At 40.4% G+C, this 24,951-nt stretch overlaps 1 protein-coding gene across 3 annotated transcripts in view; it reads right to left on the minus strand.

Moving 5' to 3' along the window:
* Nucleotides 1–24,951, minus strand: part of LOC141757915 (5-hydroxytryptamine receptor 4) — a 50,168-nt gene that overhangs the window by 10,324 nt on the left and 14,893 nt on the right. Inside the window, exons 2-7 of one of the 3 annotated variants that reach the window (XM_074618849.1) lie at nucleotides 18,768–18,849; nucleotides 18,399–18,587; nucleotides 16,851–17,051; nucleotides 16,582–16,735; nucleotides 13,890–14,557; nucleotides 12,684–12,747 (exon numbers count right to left, since the gene is read on the minus strand). In XM_074618849.1, coding sequence (XP_074474950.1) covers nucleotides 12,684–12,747; nucleotides 13,890–14,557; nucleotides 16,582–16,735; nucleotides 16,851–17,051; nucleotides 18,399–18,587; nucleotides 18,768–18,790 — 1,299 coding nt within the window. In that variant the 5' untranslated portion in view covers nucleotides 18,791–18,849. Of the gene's footprint in view, nucleotides 1–12,683; nucleotides 12,748–13,878; nucleotides 14,558–16,581; nucleotides 16,736–16,850; nucleotides 17,052–18,398; nucleotides 18,588–18,767; nucleotides 18,850–24,951 lie in introns of all 3 variants that reach the window. The other 2 variants (XM_074618850.1, XM_074618852.1) reach the window with 2 other exon arrangements.

Here is a 24,951-nt window from a genome sequence, read left to right on the forward strand (position 1 = left end):
CCCACTGAAGTTAGACCACCTCACTTCCTACTCAGAGATGGACCTGATAGTGAGATGCTGCTTCTGTTTTGTACGCTGATTGTCTGCGTGTTTGCACGTTTGTGTGTGTATGAAGATGATCTCATTTGACATTTGCCCAATCATTAAACCTAAATTTATCATCTTATCGTAGCAAATTCCTCAACTCCTCAAATCCTGTACTGTGCTTTTGTAAATTCTTTACTCCATCAAATACAAACAATCACCTGAACCATTTGTTGAAACTGATCCTGACCTGACCTGAACCTGATCCTGAACAAAGTTGACCAAAGTTTGAACTTGAAAACTTGATTTGCCCAGTTAAAACTTGCTTGATTGAATATCACTGATTCATCATGTGGCCCCTTATTTGTTTGTGAGAACTAATGGTGCATTCAGGGATGTCTGGATTTTTATCAAACATTTCTGTTGTGCTCCATTCATCTGCTGTGGTAAGCTACATTTGATGCATTTAGCTACTGCTGTTACATATAGTTTCCTATGTGCTTCACAATCAATGAATTTTGAATGTGAAGACAGAGGCAAGCCTTTACTGTGACACTACAAATTGAATCGATTCAGCCTTTCCCCTTGATTCAGAAATCCAATCGCTATATCTGTACCCAAGAGTAAAGGTTGTTTTTATTTAATAAAGCTCAATTAAAATAAAATAAAATGATCGACATGCAGCCTAGCCCGGAGTTTTATCTGGCTGCACCACAAATGCTGGACCGAGTTCTAAGGACTGCAGAACTACTGGCAGCATCACTACTGTGTGCACGTCAGACAAAAACAACGCAACTATCTTTCTGTCAATCAAACACAAACAGCCTCGTCACTCACTACAACTTAAGTATGAAAAATATGACTATCCAGATTCAATCTTTTGGCAAAGGCTGAAGCTGTCTGCAGCCTAAATCAGTCTGGAAAGCAGCAGAAGAAAAAGATCATAATGGATTACTGAGACGCCCGTCATCCTCCATTGTCCTGTCTTGGGATGCATCCACGCTCTCTACAGACGGGTTGCCTGCCACTAAATTCGGATGGCATCGAAATCTATCCAAGTTTCTGCAGGTCAAGCCAGGACTGAAACTCAAAATTAATGTGACCGCAGAGATGAAAGAGTTTGTCAAGTGAATTGAGGTTTTTTTTTGCTTCCTCTGATAGTCCTATTTTCTCTACAAATAAGGAATAGAAAGAGGAGGAAAGTTGACATTTATTTGTGTCATTTGTGATGCCAAAGATGAGCTTTTATTTTCACCCCAGTTGTTTCCTAAATTATTGGGGATTTTAATTTACACTTTTTAACACATTTTGTAAATTTTTTGTTTTAGTATTTTTTTTCTTGGAGCTTGTGCTTCTTAATAAAAGCTCTGGATGCTGCAGCCAGATCATGTACTAGTTGTTAGCAATGTCACTAAGGACAAAAAAATAGTTGTTTCCTGTTAAAATTTCCAGCTTTTCAAGATTGACTTTTATTCACCTTACGATGCATTTTCAATTTTTGACAAATAAATTTACACATGCTGTAAATCAGACTTTAACACAGAGGATATTAAAGGCTCCAAATCTGCATTATCTAAATTTAGCAAGCAGCCAAACCTGAGTTTGTGAATACTTTCTCGACAGCCATAATTGAACAAATGAGGTTGTATTATGCTATATATCGAGTTGACCATAATCTGAAAACAACACCGTCTATTGTGTAGAAAAAAGACTCATGATGACTATCATTAAAGCAATTATTATTTTTCTGCTTTCATGTTTTTCCCAAAGCCATAAACCTTTTTAGAGTTAAAGGCTGCCAGATGTAATTCTGTCTTGTCTGTCAAGCACATTGGAGTGGAACCGGTCTGTGACCCATTTTGATGACTAACCCATGAGTTATGAAAAACTGTTCATCATTTTCTCCTACCTGCTTGCCGTTGCTAAGGAAACAAATAGTAGAAAAACGATTTTTACAACAAAAAAAAAACCTTAAATGTGTGGTTCATCGGAGGGCTTACAGAAAGGCAGGAGAGAATCTGGAGGAAGAAAGTAAATAAGAAGTGCTCTTTCTCTCTTCAGCGGCTACACTTGGTGTGCATTTCAGCAAAGTGTGTGACGACGGAGTGGAGCAGCTCAGCAGAGGGCTGAGGCTGAACTACATACAATCAAATTTGACTAAATACAGCACATACACAAAAAAAACCTAAAGAATATGAGCTACAAAGTGAGTGTGTGCTGATATTGAGGTAGAGTAATGAAGGAAGTACAACACATGCTAATCAGATTTGTGTTGTTAGGTGACCCTGCTTCGCCTCAGCTGCCATCTGAATACAAAAAGTTAACGTGAGATATGGCAGGTCATCTGAAAAATTGGTCTAAAAACAATGTATTGGTCAACTTTTGTTGTTTTTAAAGGTGCTCTATAAATAAAATCTAAATTTATAAAAAATATATAAATAAATAAACTTGATTGATAAGCACTTACGCAGTAAGTAGGTTTCTACTAAAACATGTTCACATGCTTTAATGTCCAAAAAACGCATTACTTATCTTTTCATCCTCTGTCTGAAATGCTCTGTTTGAGCTCCTGCCCTCCCCCCTCCTAAACAGCCCAGTCTGCTCTGATTGGTCAGCTGACCCACTCTGTTGTGATTGGTCAACCGAACCAAACTCTTCGGACTCTGCTCCAGTTCCGCTCTAAATAGCTTTGTTTGAGGGCGTGCCAAACTATCCGCAAGGCAGGTATTATGCAAATGTGTTACTTGGTGACATCACCACATTACAGAAGAAAAGGTGGGACTTCAAGCAAGGCGTTTCAGGCAGTTCAGGAGCAGTGTTTCTGTAGGGGAGGGTAACTCCCTTTGGCGTGGACTTTGGGCTTTGTAACTTTGCAGACCTTTTTCATTCACAAAAAAACACATAACACATTAAAGGAAAGGGAAAAAGCACAAAAGCATAATAGGTCCTCTTTAAATGGCTGCATGCGACAGACTTTCCGTCCTTGCCTTACCACTCAAAAAAATAAATCAAACTTTGCACAAAACTTAATTTATGAAATCCTTCAAAACATATTATACATACACTGAGAACACAAAGTCCAAACAGTTTCCTAAAAGGCAGTTTAACTGAACTGAACTGGATTGAATTAATGTCGTCATTGCTCCTTTGGGGGAAATTTGCTCGGCAGACAGACTTTAAAGTAAAAACACATGATCAAAGAGCGATGAAAACAAATGAACAAAACAAATCCGAAGAATGCCTGAACCTCATCCCCAAAATCCAATATCATCTGCTCTGCACAACGCACATGCCGACTGCCAGTGTTTATGACAGATTTAAACTGAGCTTTTGAGCAGACGGAGAAATGTAAAGTATGTGATTCACCTGAAGCTAAAACAAGCTCAGGAGGTAAAGATTGACAGAGACTTGGCAACACTACTTGAAACTCAACTGCTCTGTTGTTTTAGGTTGAACAAATGCTGCATAATGGCATATGGGAGGGCGAACTGTTTCCTTCAATATATGCACACGCAGCTATTCTGTTACAAGCAGCTATCTGACCCCGAGGTTCACAATAAATAAAAGCAACAACAACAGCAACAAAAACAACAGGAACAAATATGTGATTCACTTCAACTAGGGGAAATAACCCCAAAACATAAGGGATTATGGGTGGCAGCAGGCGCTCATACTTTGAAAGTTAAGCAGAAATAAAATTAATCATCAGATTCCAACCTGGCTACCTCCAGTAAATAAACTGAGTCATGTGATTTTTGCTTACACGTTCTAGTCTGCTACGTCAGCACCCAAAGAAACCAACCACAGCAAAATGCAACAAAGCTGACATTTCCAGAAATTGTTTGGACTGTTTGCAGGTGTGATCCTTGCACCCTTACTCATCATCACATATCCATTTATCTTCGTCGTGTTGTTGGTGACATCAGCTGGAAGAGAGGCAAGGTAGATCAGCATTTGTAAAGGTAAGCCTCTTCACAGAACGATGGGAAACCGTGATAGCGTTAAGTGCCCAGAAGCCCCATCAGAGACCTGGCAAAAGATCTGATGCAAAGTTCAATCACGATGTTCCAATGTGCCGAAATGAAGTTAGGATTTATTTTCCCGCTCTGTGTTGTTTTTTAGTAGAATCTCTGTGTCAGGTTGAGGTGAACTCCCGTAGTTTCTTTTGACAAGAAATCAATTAGGCCTATAATCTGCTTGTGACAGGGTGTCACTTCATCTTCCTGTTGGGTTCCTTGACTATAATCAATAGATCAAGAATAGATCACACAACTAAATGTATGTGAAAGAGGTCGCTTGTCACCCGACTCTGCAGTTCCCCTCAGCTCTATGGAGCATTTTAGTGTCTTTCAGCTCATTGTTTTTTTTTTTTTCAGGCCTGTAACATTTTGGTTCACTCTCACAGCTCTCACAGCATTGTTTTTTTGTTTTTTTTATTTAAAGGAGAGTGAATATTAGACTTACATTCAGCGTCCAATGAATGTGTAAACAGGCCACTGTTCATCAACTAAAAAGGGGATACTATGCAGGCTGTTCTCATACATACGTTGGTAGCTATACACGAAAAGTAATGCACTGTAATTCGTATATATATCCCACAAAATCAATGCGTATTTAATTCACGCAATCGTGAACCAGGTAGTATAAAGAGCGACAAACTCCATATAGGGAGGAGGTAGGGGTGGATGGATAGGTAAAAAAAACACCAAACTTTTGCCTAGGAGACCGCTGTTCGAAGCCCGTGTGAAACTAGAAGTCGATTTATTTGTCAAGTAACTTCTGTACACATTACTTCCGGAGTTAATTTAACCCAAACCACGATCTTTTCCTAAACCTTACCAAGTGGTTTTGTTGCCTAAACCTAACCAAGTTGTTTCCTGTGAAGACGGAAGTTTATTTTGAAAAGAGACCGTATGCATGTAATGAACTTGTGTTGCTGGATATTTGCCATTCACCTTTTCCACAGCAGGGTCGTCGCTAATAACATCAACGATGACTACATCGTCTTCATACCAGGACCCTGAAACTCAAGCAGCTAAATGGAATTTAGCCATCATTAATCAATTTTATCATTTTTTATCATTTACACCTGCCTTTCCTCCAACTTCCATGAAAAAGGCCTATTGTAAATGTGCTTACTGTTCTATGCCACACAGTGTATGATAACAAAACAGTTGAATGATATATATATATTTTTTGTGCTTTTTATTCTACCGACATTCTGTATTTACATTTGCCAAAGTGTTTAAAGGCCGACTAAATGTGGAGCCTTGAGTTTTAAATCAGTGAAATAACAGCCAGTAGGTCTTGTCCGTGACCAAAATCATTTCTAAAGAAAGAAAAACAAAGCAAGCCTTTTGTCCCTCAGAAAAAAAGACCGCCTAATTGAATTTCAAAGAGCTGATTTGCCCAGGTGGGTCCATTCTACTGTCCAATTTGTCACCAAGGAAACTCCATTTCTATTACAGAGGAGAGCAGAGCCAAGAGACTGAGGGAGAGATGAGTTTCATTTAGAATCACAGATGAGTTCAGAACGTCCAAACAGAGAGTCTAAAACTGAGGAGGAAGAGACACGACGGCAGCTGATGCGATCAGGACAACAGTCACAGTCATTTAGATGTGTTTTTCATATTTTACTCTCACACATTCTTTCTTTATCCTTTTGTTCTAGCAAAAAAAAATATGATAATCCTGTTTTTTTTAGAGCTAGAGATGAGAGGCAGGGACGAAAACGAAGTGAAGAAACAGAAGATAAAAATCTTCTGGGTGAGAAAAAAGAGAGAGAGAACAGAGAGATGCAGAGAGGAGCAGCTGGAGGATTTTGGGTTTCAATCAAACAATAATAAATCATATAAGCCTCATAATAAATCACAGACTGGAGTGTTTACACTTCTCTGGCCTGTCTGTCTAAACTAAGTGTCTGCGGTTGACAAAACATGCTCAAAACATGCGCTACAGCCTGTACTATCATAATCCGAGCAGGATGATGTTATAATTATCAAGTTTTTAATGATTTTGACATTACACGGCTCTATCTTGGGACAAGCAAGGTCGTACTCTACGAAGGATAAACCATGGGAGAGCGACAGGGGATCATCCATATTCACACCAAATCGTCACACCGTCCTGATGGATGAAACCATGCATCCTCAACGAAGGTGGACGGATCTATTCTGGGACAAGATGAGAAGTAGTCTTTAGTTCTGATTCTCCTTCCTCAAATATCCTACCCAACACGTTCTTATCCCAACTTGTCACATACCGCCACTTTGTCTCGCCACTTTGTCTCGCCACTTTGTCTCGCCACTTGCCATCACTTTATTTTCAGCATCAAAACCAGTATAGCTACCTTTGGCGTCACTTTAGGATAAGACAACAAACTCACTGTAGTTTTGTTTAGGAAAGAACTATATAGTTGGGCTTAAAACTACTACGTTTGTACAGTGAAAACACTGGTCACAAATGAACAGCTGATCGTAACGTGACGCAAACAGCGGTTTCATGGATGAAAGCCTTGTGCGGCATCACCACTAGATGCCGCCAAATTTTATACACTGTCCCTTTAAGACTTTGAATAAATTATAAAAAAAAAAAAAAATGGAGGCTAAAATATCTTGACCTGTAGTCCCTGTAAGGGTCAAGTTCCACCCGAACCCTGGATGCTACATTTCCCATAACGCAACTCGATAGTGTCAACAGTAGAAGACCAACGTCTTCTAAACTCCACACCTCCAGTTCATAAGACAGGCTTGTTAAATTCTGTAGTCTTCAAGACCAATCTGCGACAACCCTGATGACATCACTATGACATCATCACTGGGGCTTTACTTCCAGACTTGACAAAGCTCCTCTAGAGCTACAGAATTATACATTATACATCTGTTTAAACAGGCTGAGTAGTGCTCCTCCTGACTAGTTAATTGATCCTGTGTGTGTGTAAAAATCAGTGGAGTGCCCCTTTAATATAACCCAACAAAAACTTATATTGTGTCTAAAACCCTTCTGGTTTCATTATCTCAGTGTTTTTGCAGCTATTTAACGTTGCATTTTTGCCTTCATAGCTCATAGCCCTGCTGCGTAGTTTCCCTACATGGAGCTGAATGTTTTTATCTTATCTTAATAATCAAAACACAGAAACATTCAGGATGGGAAAACAGCATTGATTGAGTGTGGCGGCAGGGTCTCAACCCAAAGGAGTCATCTTACTCGTCTCCCACATGGACCTTCATTCCACAGAGATTTAAAAATTCTGTTGTTTTCAAATCGCTAAACAGCTGCGCTATGCTTTGATGTTGATTGACAGATAGTTGAATCACATAACAATCACACTGACTGTACACGGCTGATAACAGCGGCCGCTGCTCGGCTGTATTTACGGGATTCAACGGGGCTTATGATCTCTAATGCAGAGCTGAAGGTGAAACTGAGGACGGATCACACTAAAGAAGGATGATTAACTGTTACAGGAAGAGTTGGACGTTCTGAGTTGTAGCTTGTTATTTTTCTCACCAGACACTTGACACAGGTTTTTACAGTATAAAAGCCCTTCCTGGCTTCCCGAAACTGTTTAAGTACACGCAGGGACAGTACAGGGTTGCCTCTAAAAGCAAGGCAGCTAATTTGTTATCTAGGGTCTGATTTGTGCACATTAAGACTGTATCAACCTCTTATACTGTATTACACCTTTCCCTCTTGTTTGAATCACTCCTGTGCTTTTATTTTGTAGTTGGAGCTCACACATTCAGCCCACACTGTTTTAGATACTGATGTCAGCTGCTCTGAAGGAGGTAAAATGACGGAGCTGAGAGAGAAAATACAGGAGGAGGACCAGAGGAGGAGTGAGATGAAACTTGTAAAACTTGTTTCAGATGATTTTGGCAGCCACGGATGAAAACATGATGACCATGAGATATCCAACAATAAGGTTTCCCACAGGATTCTCAAACAGTCAGCATGGAATGATGTTGAAAGGGGATGAAATTAGCAAATCTTCCCACAACTTGTGCGACCTTTCAAAACTGTGTTGACGTGGAAAACAATAGTGTGATTTAGAGGTGCTAAACTCCAAAGTCAGTGCATTTCTATTGCCTCCGCACGGCTCTCAACATATCAACGGCTGAGCTGGCGGCTAGTCAACACAATCTCACAACAGTTCGTGACATAGTCCAAAAATGTAATCCATTTGCTTCGCGGACATAGACACAACTTCTTTTTCCTGACGCTCAGCTTGACGTTCAACAACGTATTTTTTCGAGCTTTTTCCTACAAATATCCAGCATCACCTGACGCACGTGTCAATTTCCGCTTCAGTCTTTTCAAAATAAAACTACTTAGTTAGGTTTAGGAAAAGATCATGGTTTGGGTTAAAATAACTCTGGAAGTGCCATTACTTAAGTACAGATGTTACGTGACAAATAAATCAACTTTGACTTTTGATTTCACACAAACACCGGTCTCTTGGGCAAAAGTCCTGTTTTTTTTATCAGCTGTAATCGCTGTATGAGGGCAGTGTGAGCTGCGTCGATTAGTTAGCCAATGGAGCACAAACACTGGGAATCACATGCACTAACATGCCAGACTGGCTACATAAACAAAGCACAGAGAAGCTCTGATTACACACACAGAGGGAGAGCGACTTCATTCTCTGCTCAGGTAGATATTACTCCTCTATATCTTTAAATAGTAAATAGTTGTTTGATGCTAAATTAATGCTATAATTTTGTAATTTAGCACCTTTAATGGCAGGTAATTAAGTTGAGCTCCAATTGAGTGATCCAAATAGGGCAATTAATTAATTTTGCAGCAAATTTAACAGATGATACACAACATGATAACATTGCCTCAATTTAGCTTTTTTTGGGGAGAAAATATGTTAATTTCTGTCAAATGTAATTTGTGGCAAATATGCAACACATCTGTCCTTAATTAGGTAATTTAAGGTGCAATTAGGTGTTCTCATTTCATACAGGAGACATCACATCACAGTCTGGAGTCTAGTTTAATCAACTAAAGTTTAACCAAACTGGTATTTGATCCACAGTGTCAGTGTCATATAAGCAATATGAGTGAACAAACAACCATCAATTTGTCTGCTCGTCAGCTTTGTGTAAATGTGGCAAGAATGAACAAACACTACACTACTGTAAAAGGAAGTTGTACAGTATCTTCTAGAGCAACACAAGGGACGATGTGAAAGCTGTATTTACTCAACAGCTTTAATTCATTTCAGATGGTCTATATGTCTTCTCTGCTCGTGGGCACAACACAAAGTCTTTGTTATGACTTTAATCACAAACGAGTGTCTACTATCCACTGCGAGTGTCGAGTGGAGCAGCGAGTATTGACAGTGAGAGTCAACATGTGTGTTTTTTCTGTTTGTTGTTAGGACCGCTCAGGAAAAAAAAGGGCCTCAGGATTTTTCATAGTAGAAAAAAGATCACAACAATGCTGTTTCTTTCCATGAACACATTCTGTTAGCAGGGCAGGAATGTAGAGTGAGTCATATAAGCCAAAACTCACAACCATTTTTTATTGTAAAACCTGTGAAAAAAACACATTTATAAATAAGCTACGTCAACGTTCATATGTCAGAGGTCAATAAGATTCATTCTAGTGGTTTTGCATTTTTCTCCCCATTGATTAAAATTGCGTATACTAGTTATTACTGCATACTATTTTCCAAAGTATTCTGACATGTTGTGTTGATTTTCATCCCTGTAGGTAACTGTTCATTTTCAGTAAAATCAACTTGCAGAGATGTGAAACTTGCAAAAGACCACTGCTACGATATTATTATTTATTTTAAACAAAAAAAAAGCCACAGTGCGGGCTGAAAATGACCAAGAAACAAATGTTATTTATCTCCAGGCAGGCTTCGAAGTCTATTGCTGGCCCCAGAATGAAGTGGACGAACAGGGGTGGAATGTAACTATGTACATTCACTCACTACACTGTAGTATTGCTACTTTTACTTAAGCTGAAGGCTTTTAGCAGTCTTTGCAAGACTTAAAATGCTGGTCGGTACAGAACAAATCTGCCTTTTATCGGGTCCAAGTCTTCGATTTTTGGCATGTGTGCACACAAGCACGCACACGCAGGAATAAATAAAAGACAGAAGACACTTTTTTTGTGATAAAAACTACACTACAGAGAAGAACCCACACAAACACAAACACCATCCGCCCACCGACTGCGCTTAAACGCCCCGGAGCTCATAGACAAAATAACTCGTCAGGATTCCTCCAGTAATTTCCAGTTTCCAGTATCCTGCCGGCTGTAATCTGATTGTCTGAGTCTGTTTTCTGTCCGTGGCAGATTTTAAGAGAGGACATCAGATTGGAGTTAACACTGTTTGCCTTTCAGCTTCCTACACACGACAGAAACAATGCACACAGACACCACGGAAACACACACAGACTATACGCACGTGTTATACACATTACAACAAAAGCCTGGAGCAGAAGCGTAAGGTCAGCTTGCTTCCTTTTCCACAAAAAAAGATTATTTTTTACGATTTTTAGACAATATCAGAAGGTCTCCCTCACATGCCTGTGCTTGTGCGTATGCGATTGCCTCTGTTTCTCTCTCTACTTGTGTTAAAGTTAAACAGTGCAGACACAAGCAGGTCACCTCCTCCATCATCCCCACTCGAAGGAGAGCACAAACACAGACGTCAACTAAATCACAGCCATTAACGTCAACAGAAACCCTGCTGTAAGAAAAAAAGAAAAAAGAAAAGACTGTTGGACTATTATTGTAATATCATACATTATCATTCAATTAAAGATTCCAATATGTAAAAAAAGACAAATTTGGAAAAATGTAATCTATCCTCTCTGAAGTCCATTACTGTTTCAGATAAAGCTCAAAAAAACTCCATGGACAAACGACTTGAGATGACTCATATCTTTTACAGCAACATGAGCCAGCAAGCATTTTATAAGAGTAGGTGTCAGTTTTTTTTTGTTTTTTTTCTACTGAATGCTTTATAAAGGCAATAAATACAAAGGCAATTAAGTTCAAAGTCACGCATAATACTTGTAGTACCTGAGATAATAACACAAGAGATAATTATACTTAAATAAAGTCCTATAGTTTATGCCAGATTTAATATTCCATTTTCAAATTATTTTAAACAATCGGAAAAAAAAGGTCTGACTGTTTAGCCAATGACATTTCTTTTCAAGAAACCAGACTTAAGGTCCCGGCACACCATTGTGTGCGTTTTTTTAATCCATCATCCGATAAAAATCGTAAAGCACAGAAACCTTACACACTGAGTCCGATGCATTTGATTATTCTATTCTATTTTATTATTCCCAAAGTGGGCTAATTAATGAATTAGCAGAAGCTAACGTTTAGCTGCCTAGAGCACAATAACTGTACGTCCTCTTTTTTGCGACCATCCCCGATTCCAAGTTGTTCTGCAATCACCTGCCACAATATATTTTTTAAATTCTGCATCTCTGTATTCTTTTATTTCTTTATCGTAAAGTGTGTTGTGCTGGGGGATGAAGTGAATCAGTTTATCAGATGCCATTTTGGATGATGTCGTTTGCACGATGGCTTTGAGTGGTCGAACATCCCGCTTTTGGCTTTTGACGGATGCGAACAAATTGCAGAAAATCAAACCTGTTCCCAAAACTTTTATGAATGTTCCTGATGCCTAAACGTGAGTGACACAACGTGAGGTCGTATTATCAAACGTGTGATTTTGGATGAAAAATACAGACTTGTTGTGCAAAGGCCTCAAGAGACTGGCTGTGAGGCTGTACTTAGTTCTAGTGGTGCTTTGGGCTAAATGCTAATGTCAGTGCTAACCTGCTAAAGTTTACCAGGAAATGTCTACCATGTTCATGGTGTTAGCTTAGCTCAAGTCAGTCACTACTTTTACCAAACTAAGTATCTCTTTCAAACAAGATAGTTCTTACAATTCAACCATTCTCACTCCCAACTCATCAAATACCACCGTTTGGTGCACGGAGGCGCCCTTTAACAACAGCATGTGACGAACCGGGCTTTCAACTAACTCCAATGTAAACCCACGGCGTTATTTGACGATCGGAGCAAGTGACGTAGTGTTAATAGCGTGAGAGTCCACTAAGGGCTGGCAGGAGGGGTTATGGATGAGTCAAACAAATACAAGACTTTCAACCAGGAGACTGGAGTTTGTGTCCCTTTGTGAAACTAAAAGTAACGTTGATTTATTTTGTCACGTCAATCTTTTGTCACGTGACTCGTTGGTATCATCAGTCCCATGAGGCACGTGAGTCGTTAGTCACGTAAGTCGTTAGAATTGACACCCTCGTGAGTCACGTGAGTCGCTAGTCAGTGAAGTTAACGCCAACCACAACCTTTTCCTAACCCTATACCTAAGTGGTTGTGTTGCCTAAACCTAACTTCCTGTGAAGTTTATTTTTCGAAAGAACACTCAGCAGGTAACAAGCGTATATTGACACGCCGTCCCTGGTCCGTCCAAAAGCAACGCAAGAGTGGTACCCCGTGTGTCTCTCTCCGATGCCGAGTTGCTGCTGGTTTATGACTCCACCTGCTACATGCTGTCATTGTCTGTGTTGGCTTATTCCTCCATCCACCTCCCCAGCCTCTGCTGTTACAATTCCTTATTGCTTTAAATGCTTATCTATGTACACAAAACATACCTCATGTGTGCCAAAATTCAAAGCCTGAATTTCTATCTTGAATGCGTAGATTTGATCATATTTCCTGATGGGACATGATAGAAAGAAAAGCATATGACACAGCTCATGAGCAGACCTCATATCTATAATACTATTAGACTAGACTAGACTATTAAATACATTTTTACACAAGTCCAAGACAGTTTTCTTTTTTTCTGGTGAAACGTTCCGTCTAAGGCAACACCACAGCCGCTTGGACCATGTGTATTTATTTCTAGAGAAGGCACAGCGTGTTCCCATCTATTATTTACACATTAGGGTATGACACATGGCCTAAATGAGAAATGATGACTTAATTCGAATAAGATTATGGCTTGCACAAAGCCATGATATTTTGTCTCGCTGCTGGTTTTAGTGCACCACCAATCTAACTGATCTAACTGATCTATTTTTTAGTATTCTAAAGGCAATGATTTAATCTAACCTAATCTATGCAAACAATCTGTAACTTAAACAGTATGTCACCATGCACTGAAACATGTGGTGTCTTTTTTACGTCCAATATACCTCTTCCAAATTGGACGCGATGAGAACGAGCGAGCGCACATCAGATTGTTTCAGTTTTTCCCAATGAAGATGTCCTAACCTGCTCCGTGCGTCAGCGAACAGGCAGAGTGACGTGTAGCTTTAGCCTCCATCCTAATTTCACTGTTCAAAATCGACACTGACGATTAATCAATATCGCGCTCTCTATGTAATAGAGAGTGACATCGCTCGTAGTATATCTAGACAATTTTTCGCACTCCACTCGCGAGAGTTCGCTTGATCGCTGGATGTTAGGAAGAGGTGTGAGACGTTTGCAGTTCAACAGAGCAGTGGTACAATGCTGCAGCAGCTTTTGGGGGCCGAGTGGACTAACTTTTGAAATTGCTGCGGCTAAACAAAATGTTGTTAATATCAGGTTGTGTTGTCAAATACGCAGACGAAAGAACAAATAACTGTCATTCTCTTTTCAATTTTGCAGTGAAGTGCATCAAAGACATACGAATACAAATACAACAGACTTTCCAACAGCCCCACTGGCACTCTCTCTTTGCAAGAAAACCTATTTTCTTGCCTGAGGCCTTGATTTCTTCTGTGATGGACAGAGGACAGCAGAACAACACACATATACACATTTCACATATTCACAAAAAATTTGCAAATGTGCCTTTACCGTGTGTTTACCTCAGTGCCATAGACGTCCCGTTGACCGACGCAGCCGAGTACGCCCTGTGGGTGGGTCCGTAGGAGCAGCTTCCCTGTCGTGCGTACCGCTCGTCCCCACAGCAGAGAATCACCAGAAACGCCCTCCGAAACGCCCGGTTCAGAAAGGCGTACAGGAAGGGGTTCAACCCTGAATTAATGTACCCGAGCCACAGCCAGGCTGTCCACAGCTGCCAGGGCACTGAGTAATGGATGAAGGGGTCCACCACGTTGGTGATGAAGAACGGCGCCCAGCATAGGCAGAAACAGCCCATTATAATCGCCAGCGTCTTTGCCGCCTTAGTCTCGACGCGCATGCGGCTATTCGCTATGGGGGCGTGCTCTGAGGAGGAGGAGGAGCCCATTGTTGTCCTAAGGCGGTAGTGCTCCGACGGATCTGAGGAAGTGGAGGACCTCACGGCGATCACCGGGGCCGTCCCGGTGACGGGAGCGGAGCCGGCCCGCTGTAGTGTCTCGATCTGCCTCACGTGGGTCATGGCGGTGACGTAGATCCGCTGGTAGGCCAGGACCATGAGGGCCAACGGGACGTAGAAGGCCACCGTAGAGCAGATCAGGGCGTACGGTCGGTTGACCAGAAACACACAGCTCGTGTCGTTGGAGCCTCCCGTCAAGGTTTGCCTCTCCTCGATCTGGAAGGGAGAAGAGACACAAAAATAACGAATCGTCATCAAAAAATCGTCAAAAATACAAGATCAGATCAGAATTAGACATTCTGACCTTTTCAGTTCAACTTGAACGCAACAGAATTTCATCACTATGAATCATGACCTGAAGTTAAGTTGTTCAACATTTTGAGAAATACATTTTCTGGAGGCGATTATTAGTCTAGCTTAGCATAAAGAATGGAAGCAAGGGGAAACAGCTAGCCCAGCTTTAAAAGTTCAAAAAATATTTTTTTACTTTTCTGTTTGTCTATGTATGAAAAAAACAAGATACGTGTTAATTGGTGAATTTGATCTCATCCCCTTGTGTAACCTAGTAGTTGGGCTTGCGTACTGATGAACTACCTTCTGAGCTCGGCGTGTTCATCAATGGTTCATTTTGTAATGTGGGGCAGTAAAATCCTAACCTAGAATAGGGCTGTCATGATATCAGATTTTCACTACACGATTATCGTGGCTAAAAGAATTCATGATAACGATATTAGCGCGATATCTATAGAAAATTTGAAAAAGAAAAATAATAATAATAATGCTTTGTTTATTGTGCATTTTGGCAAATTAATAAAAACTCAGGCTACGAGTGTAGGGAGGTGGAGAGAATCTGTAACCATAACTGTGTATATAGGTTAGGGATAGTGTACAGCGAGCTGGTCTTTGCATCGCCCTGTCGGGGTTTATTTCACAACAATGACCTGCTCGCTGTGCATTTTCTTGCTTATTACACGGCTACTTACTTAAGAAATCAATAATTTGACACAGAATTTGTCCTCCAGAGTCCCAGGTCAGAGCCGCATCCATAGCAACAGTCTGTTATACAAAGCAACGGTCAACAGACCGTAGAATGCCGTACTTGACCAATCAGAATCGAGTGTTCAACAAAGTCCTGTAATAAATTGATTTAAGAGGCACTGGATTATTTACACGATATAATCATATGTGTTTTATTAACATGATATCAATATTTTATGTTTTTAATATCACTTCGTTATCGTCAATTCCGGTATATTGTGACACCCTTAACCTAGAAGCTGTCTTTCACATAATATACATATTGAGTACTTCTGATTTCAAGGTTAAGACAGAGCCGAGACTTCTCAGTTTCATATCACCAGGCAAACGGGAGCGCAGAGCCTCATTCTTTGTTTTGGTGGAATAGGAGCAGACACAGTTCATTCTGTAAATTGTTTCACAATTATTAAATCAGTTTTTGTGGCTTTGTGACAACTGGAGTGAGAAGGAGTTTCAATTACAAACAATTCCTTTTTTGGGCAGAACAAGAGTGCAATGGGAATTTTCTGAATTTTTGAGAGAAAGACAATTGACCAAAGAAGAAGCATGACATATAAAACAAACCACTAAAACCTGGCCTAAATGTGCAAACATAAGTCATATCAAGTCCCATGCAATTTTGTCCGTGACATATGACTTCAAGACACGCAGCCAGCTTTTAAAAACAAAAGATTTATTGTTTGGATGGTGCCTGACTGAAAGCCAGAGAAAAGGGCCGTGTATTTCATTAACTCTGGCTGAATAAATTCATCTGTCCTCGTCTGCCTCTGGGAGTCCTGCAGCTCATTTCAGGGCCGCTCTGAAATAACCTCACGCCAAAACATATCCAAACCAGCAGGAAATGCTTGTTGAAGTGCTGTCTTTGCTCGCAGCAAGAGAGCCTCCACAGGGACTGGAATTGTTTTGTGATCACTGCATTACCGTTGTCGTCGTTCAAGGGATTGGAAACGTTATTAGAAACAGAAAATATTAGGTTGGAAAGGTTTATGCCGTGTTTGCCCTCGCAGAAAGAACATTTCTCTCTTTAGGCGTTTGAATGAGATATATGAACTCTTAAGTGTGATACTTTATTAAAATATATTGTATATTTGGTTGATGCAGGGTTATAACACCAAATTGTATAATAATAATGTTGTTTATGAGCTCATTACTGTGTCATCGCTTGTCCCCTCCTTGATTTCTTATATCTGCTGAGGACTCACAATGTCTTCGATGCCGATGGCGTTCCAGCTTTGCATGATGGGTAGAAAGGAGATGAATGTGGGGATGAGCCAGCAGCCACTGAGCATCACTGCCACTCTGATCGGGGTCATCTTGTGTCTGTAGACCAGAGGCTGGCAGCAGATAGCGTAATACCTGGAGAGACACACACACATGCTGCATTTGTAAAAGCCTATGAACGAGGTTCAAAACCACCCCACCTACCCCCTTATCATCTCTCTCTCTCTCTCACACACACAAACACACAAACCTGTCCAGCGCAATGCAGCAGAGGTGCAGGATGGACGCTGTAGTCAACAGGACGTCCAGTGACGTTCGAACCAGGCAGAAGATCTCCCCGTACCGCCACTGGCCGGTGGTCAGCTCGATCGCAGCGAAGGGCATCACCAGCAGTGCAACCAGCAGGTCAGCGAACGCCAGCGACACAATGAAGTAGTTAGTCTTCTTCTTTCTGAGAGGAACAAAGTCGGCATCAAAAAATGATCCGCAAACGTCATCATGGCGTACTGTATGTTGTCCTGTACCATCATGTCTCACACGACTATACTAAGCTTGCATCTCTAACCTTTAAAGGCAATGCAGCTCAGTTTGGCAGCTTTTTTTTTATTATTATTATTTCATGTTTAGATCAAAATTAAAATGAAGAGTTTTTTATAGTTTGACTTAGATTTTAGGCAAGTCATGAAATGTCACAGGTACCAATCTATCTGTCTGTCAGATAATGTTTTTCAGGACAGCATTTCTGTAATGTGAGTGCTTCGACATTTGATGGGTTGGTCCCAAAGCATGTGGAATATTTTAACCCTGTGTCCCAGAATGCCTTACAGATACATGTGTGTTTTCAGTACAAATAACAGGAAACTGGAAAATTTCCTGGCTTTGAGTCTTTGTTGTGCGGAAGGAAATGCACATTTAGACTCAGCACGGAGATGTGAACAATGCATTAATGGCGTCCTCCTCGGCTGATCTGTAACGTTAGCTAGCTCACTGGTGTTAGGTGAGCCGTATCAATTTCGGATGCACGCTTCCTTCTGCGTGGTGATACAGTAGGCGGGTGTAGTTCGGTACAAAGAAAATAGTTCATACATGAAACTGCTAACAACAAGGTCTGTGGATTATCTTGAGAAACCGGGTTATGATTTCTGGAAAGAGACATCGCTGTTGAGTTTTTCAAACAAATTTTTGTTTTGCTCCTTTGAGCACCACAAGAATCTAGTTCCATTATATTTAAGAGAAGGCAGACATTTCTACTGCCGATATCTCCACAACCCGGCAACTCACACCAAAACAATCTAGATTGATAAATAGCCCTACAGGTAAGAGGGAAAACATGTATTTATGATTTTGGGGTAAACTGTCCCTTTAAAGCCAGATTGGACTACTGTTACTGCTTCCAGCATTTAAAGAGGACCTATTATGCCCAGTCTGATCTGATTGGTCAGGTGGTCCACCACTGTTGTGATTGGTCAACTGAACCAAGCTCTTCAGACTCCAGCTCCGCTCGAACTAGCTTTGTTTGAGGGCTTGCCAATAGCCGCTAGGCATGGTATTATGCACATGTGTTACTTGGTGACATCACCACGTTACGGAAGAAAAGGCGGGACTTCAAGCGAGGCGTTTCAGGCAGTTCAGGAGCAGTGTTTCTGTGGGGGAGAATAACTCTCTTTGGCGTGGACTTTGGGATTTGTAACTTTGCAGACCTTTTACATGCACAAAAAACTATATAACACACTAAAAGAAAGGGAAAAGGCACACAAGCATAACAGGTCCCCTTTCAAAAAGACAACAACAGGCTCACCTTAGATGTCTGTCCTTGCAGAGTGCCACCATGACCAGCAGGTTGCCAAACACCGTCATGATGATAATAATGGAGAGAAAGATGGTGAGAACAATTGTCTCCAGCGAGCTCAGGAATTCCTGCTGTTCTTCCTGTTGTTGTTGTTGTTGTTGTTGTTCTTGTCCTCTGTTTATTATGTCATCCAACAAACTGCAAAAATAAAATAAAAAAATGAAATAGAATGCAACAATACTGAAATTAACCACGTTTTAAAAATAATTTAACAAAACGGATTCATGATTTATTTTGGTTATTTATTTAGCTTTTATATATATATATATATATATATATATATATATATATGTAACAGAGTTTGAATCGATGACTTACTGTCGAGGTGATGTTGTGGCCATCACTGGTGGTCTGCATTGAGGTCAGCAGAGGATAGTCCTCATCACCCCATGCTCTGGCCCTGTTGACACACACACACACACACACACACACACACACACACACACACACACACACACACACACACACACACACAATGGAATTGAGCTGGCTCTTGCAGTAATTTCTCTGGAAATAGTAGTCAGCTTGAGTGTACAGACGGCTTGGATTTCTTTCTTGTTTGTCCATCTTGTCAAAAATGTGATATTTATACCTAAAATAAGTAACTGGACCGCAGCTTGAAAGCGTGTGATATTTAGAAGACAAATAGGCTGCAACAGGCAGCAGCTGTCTCTGCCAGATTCCATCAGCATGTTAGTTTGTCTTTGTAATGCAACAATAAGACCGTGCTTTAGTGGGCACCGCAAGGGAAATTCTCCTTTCTCACTCCTCTGTCAAGAGAGGTCAAAGGTCAGATATCAGTCCCTGAACAGCACCTCTGTGGCTCGTAGGGATTCAGCATGTCCTGGTTGTCCCTGTTGAACGACAGTCTGCCTGACCCTGCTGCCCTTATTTAACCTGGTAAATAAAGTAAACATATTGATTTCACCAACAGCAGTCTGAGGTAACGAGAGGACAATTAGTTTACAACAACACATAAGGGAGGTTAAAGCATTGACTCTGGGTTATTGTCCACCAGGGCCCTATTTCACTTTTCTTCTTTATTTCTGTGAAATCAATAACTTCTGATTCAGCTCAGTGCAGCTTGTTATGTAATGTTTTGGTTTGGCTAATTACAGCCCTCTAATTAAGTCCAAGGACATCGGTGGACGCTCAAGAAATAAACCCTAAAAGAAAAAAACATTTATGTCATTTTTGCTTTCTCTATAATGTGACATGTGGCTAAAAAGCTGCATGTGAAAATTCTTAATATAACTGATGTCTTTTTAAAGTGTTCTTTTTTTTATGGAGGACAGAACCTGCCAAAATAAAAAAATTAATTATTCAATAAATAAATGAAGATGCCATTAAAAGAACCAAAAATAATTGTACAAATAAATGTAGGCATTAATTAATTGATAAAATATGACATAAATTTATATTTCTGTTTTAATTTGCTTTTTTATTTATTTACCTTTGTAAAAATTCCCCTATTTATCTATTCAATTCAATTGGATTCAATTCAATTTATTTTTATCGGCTACTTAATTTTCCTTTTTATTTATTTTTTATTTTTTATTAACTTAAATTTATTTATTTGTCTTTGCATTTCTTTAAATTAATTTAATTTATTTTCAAATGTATTTATTAATTATTTGTTTGTAATGTTTGCCGTGTGTTAGCATGCTAACGTTTGCTAATTAGCACTATACACAAAGTACAGACGCTGATGGGGTTATCAGTACGTCTGCAGGTATTTGATCATAAACCAAAGTATTGGACAAATACAAATTTTTCCAGTAGTTGTTGCAGATTTTCAATAAAATCCAAAAATGTCAACCTCATGGTGGCACTAGAAGAAAAGTAAGAGGATCGCCAATGTTATTAGAATTAATCCACTAGGAAACTAGAATTTCTGTACCAAGTTTTATGGCAATCCATCTAATATTTGTTGAGATATTTGTGTCTGCAAGTGGTGGACCGACCGACTTGCTGCTGGCACGGCTAAAATTAAATGTATTATTAAATATATACAGAAATGTATTACACCAAGGCAAGACACAAGTATATACAGTTTCTCTCTATGTTTACAATAACTGTCAAAATCAACCAGTGTGACAGGAAATGAGAAATAAAGGTTGTTTGGAGTCATGCTCTGAGTCCTTTTACAGTAAGTATCGGTTCTTGAGGAACAGCAGATAACCTTTCATCTGTACATTTGTAGATGCCTTATCAGCTTTAAGCACCTATTTCAACATCTGCTGCATCTCTGCCTTTTTATGATGGGCTGTCTAGTCTTATCGCACTGAAGGGTCAATATCATTTGACAGAGTGACAGCCGGCGATCCCGTTAACAACTACTTCTTCCTGCAGGCAGATCACCGATTACAGTTTGACACGTCTGTGTGTCATCTAGTCCAGTAATTCTCAATTCTCTGGTACAGCGTTGACTGTAAAGACCCAGACACACCAACTCGACATCAAAGAACTAGCGGCGATGAAGGCCAGCATTTCAGTCGCCTCACATTTTTCTTGGCTAAAAAGTTGCACTCGAACGCGCCACAAAGACTACATACGACGACCAATTGCCACGTAACGTGTGCGGCGGCGTGAGATGAAATAACTCTCCACACCAGCAGGTCGCGGTAGTCTGTATTTGTCATTCAAAAAGGGTAACCGGAGGTCCGAGGACAGCGAAAATACAATCCTTTGTTATGATACGTTCATGAAACAAAGCGGCGTTTGCCGACCATTCTCACACCACTCTCACTCACCACTTAGCTTCATTCCAGATGGTCATGTCGCTGTGAAAATATCTGTTAATTGGAATGATCAAATGAGATGAAGATGAAAAATAAGAAGAGCCTTCTGTGTTTTTCCTCTTGACTTTACTCGTTGGCGTGCTTTCCTCACCTCCGTTACTCTTCTCGTGCACTGATTCGTTTAAGCTGAACCACCAATCAGAGTGATTTCTCTCACCGACGGGCGCTGCCGCCGATTCAACAGCTGAAAAAACTCTGACACAGGCAGACTAGAGCCGACGGAGCGGGACAAACTGAAAAAACTAGGCTGACGGACGTTCAACGACGGCCCTAAACTGTCCGAACCAAGCCGACCGTTGGCTTGGCGTGTCAGGGCCTTAAGGCTTTGATGTAAGTTTAACTAAAATCATCACTTTATTTTATCTTGACACTTTTTTGGGGGGATTTTTTGGGGATTCTGTTTGTGTTCTTATGTGAGCATACATCAGTGTATTGTGTTAGCTGATGCATCTTGTTTTTTGCACTATCCCCTTTGCTGCTGTACACTGCAAATTTCCCCACTGCGGGACTAATAAAGGAATATCTTATCTTATCTTATCTTATCTTATCAGTCTTGGCCTTCGACTTGTCTCAATTCAGAATATAGACAGTTACAATACGGGTCTGTGAGACCCCAGAGATAAAAAGGTTGCAAACCCCTGATCTAGTCAATGGCTTTTCCAGTTCTGGCTTGTCATTCATTTGGATTGTGAAATTGAAACCAAAACAGAGGTGACAAGAAAGGTTCACGCCAGTGTTTTCTATCAACGGCTCCACTTCCTTGAGGAGAGCAGAGAGATAACAGGTAGATTATACCAAAGCCTCAGTGTGCTTGGCTGGAGAGCATACCGTACATACCATTTCTACTTACATTTCTACATACCATTTTTGGTGGTGAAGTAGCCTACCCACACAGATTTTTTCTGATTTTCTTAATTCCCAACAGGGGGAGCATGCACCTAAAGGGGGTAGACATGGAAAGATTGTGGAGCAGTTCAACTAATCTGAAAAAATTTAAATTATGCTTTGATATAATAACAAAAAATATCCACATATTTGTGTTTTGTGGATTACAAATTGGTGTGACGCTGAACATTTAGTATTTATTGTCATGATAAAACCAGTGTTACACGCCACACACCAACCTGAGTCCGATGTAAAAGCTGAACACAACATGCTGCTGTGGAGAGTTTGTGAGTGGCAAGCAAGCAGAGAAGTTGAAATATAAAGTTAAAAGTCATTACAAATGGTTGAAACATCCAGCTTCAGCACTCCATACCGAGAGGTAGTAGCACAAATGGAAAAAATTAGACAAAAGTCTAAATATCTTCAATTCCAGGATCACTCTATCTTGTATGAAAACATATTTGTAATGCCATGCAGTTTTGTATCGTTAATATCACTAAATAGCATACGTCAGACAAGAAAGGTTGGGAACCAATGTCCCAATCTTAATAATAGTCCCTTGACACTGGGCCGTGGCTTAAGGGTCCATCGTACTTTAAACAAACCCAACATATTCTCATGCAACCGTCCGCATGATATTTTATGAAAAAGTTATTCCTCCGTTTTTGTTCGTTTTCCTACAAATGTCCAGCAACGCGTGTCAGTTTTCACTCGTTACATGCATACAGTCTTTTCAAAATAAACTTCCATATTCACAGGAAACAACTTCCTTTGGTTTAGACAACAAAACTACTTAGTTAGGTTTAGGAAATGATCGTAGTTTGGGTTGAAATAATTCTGGAAGTGGCGTTACGTACATAACTTACATGACAAATAAATCAACGTTGACTTCTGGTTTCACATGGGACACGAACACTGGTCTTCTGGGTGAAAGTCCGGTATTTTTTGATCCACCCATCCACCCAGACCTCCTCCCTACATCGCGTTCACCGCTATTTATAGTATATTTCCTTGTAAATCCATCCATTATCTGTAACCACTTATCCTATTCGGGGTCACGGGTTTCCTAGTTCATGATTATGTGAACAACATTTAACGATGAACAGAGAGAGCCTGAGAAAGTCGATCAAATCCTGCTTACTTTCACTACTCCACACACACTGAGGCCTTTAGGGGCCCCTTAACCCTTGAGCACCTGCACCCTGTACCCGCATCCATGATTAGGGCCAAAAAAAACAAAACTGATTATACACACAGTAAATATAATTAAATGTCAAGTTGCTGGAGGAATAATTTGGCTCAACAATGGTGCACAGATTGGATGGTGTTCAGCTTTGCATTCTCATTAGAACACCCAGTTTAATAGAACAGTGAAAAAATGACTGAATACTGTTTGCATGTTAAATGGTCCGTATAGGAAACTGTAACAAGCATTATTCTCACACAGAAATCATCAGTGGACAACAAATCTAACACTACCCACCCTCCTACTCGTTGCTCACTCAGTTACTCACACATCGGAATCTAGGGGATGAGAAAATATTTGCTTAATCTGAATTTCAACGATAGAGAGACAGTGAGTAAGGAGGGTGAGGAGCCGAGTCTCTGACAGGTTGCCGCGGCTCTCCTGTGTGATGTGCGTCCAGGGCGGCTGCCGTATTTGACGAGTCGGGAGTGAGAAAGTGTTATCCAGGGAGGCGTGTTTTCACAGCTCACCGTGTTCATTTCACATCGGACTGATACAGAATCCAACAGGACAGAATGAACTCTGGAGAGCAGAATGAGACTAGGTAGTTCTATTTTTAATGTCCTGTACACCCTACAGTTATTATTGTCCTTATCGCTATTCTAATTAGTTTTTTATCATCATTCTTACTGTCGATATTATTGACTAAAATCAAAACTCTCCAAATATATAGTAAAACTAAATTGTGCATCATGTCAGTGAAGCTGATTGAATGGCATTACTGTAAATGAAAAGAGAAGAAGACTTTATAGCCATGCGAGCAGCTCTGTGACATTATAGCCACAGGGGCGCTTTGAGCTACATGGTAATGTCAGCATTCTGCTCACAATGCAATGGCAATGCTAATAATGCTGATGTTTGGTGGGTGTAATGTTTATTATCTTCATCATATTGGTTTCACATGTTACTAACATTTGCAAATCAGCATTTAACACAAAGTACATCTGAGGCTGATGGGAATGTCAGTTTTGTAGGTGACAAATAAAAATGCTGACCCCATGATGGCATTAGATGGAAAGACAAAGTTACTGTATTACAATTCAACCTGTGGGGAACAATTTCCTCACGGTGGCACGGCAAGGAAAACTCAGTGAATCACCAAAGTGACCACCAAATCACCAAATTAGGATTCATCCTCTTACATACCTAGTGCCAATCCATCAAATTGGTGTTGAGATATTTCAATGAATAAATAAATACTTTGACCTGCTGTGGACCAAAAGTGGTGGACCAAGCGACTGACAGACCGACGCTGGCATCCGTAGAGCCACGTCACTAGACATTAACAGCCAGACACGGCGATGCCGCACCTGACGCGAAGCGGAGGGGTCTTGCATCGCACTGAAATGGTTTCTTTCACAACAATGACCCTCTTACTTACTTACTTAGTCCTTGTTGCGCCTAGTGGCACATGGGGCAAGGACTAATGATCTCCACTCATCTCTGTTGTTTGCTTTCTTCTCAATGCTGTTCCAGCTGTATCCTCTCGTCTTCATTTCTCCTTCGATGGTTCACCTCCAGGTTGTTTTGGGCCTCCCTCTTTTGCGTTTTCCCTCCGGTGTCCAACGCA

This window comes from Sebastes fasciatus, chromosome 19, assembly GCF_043250625.1.
Source record: "Sebastes fasciatus isolate fSebFas1 chromosome 19, fSebFas1.pri, whole genome shotgun sequence".
Lineage (NCBI taxonomy): Eukaryota > Metazoa > Chordata > Actinopteri > Perciformes > Sebastidae > Sebastes > Sebastes fasciatus.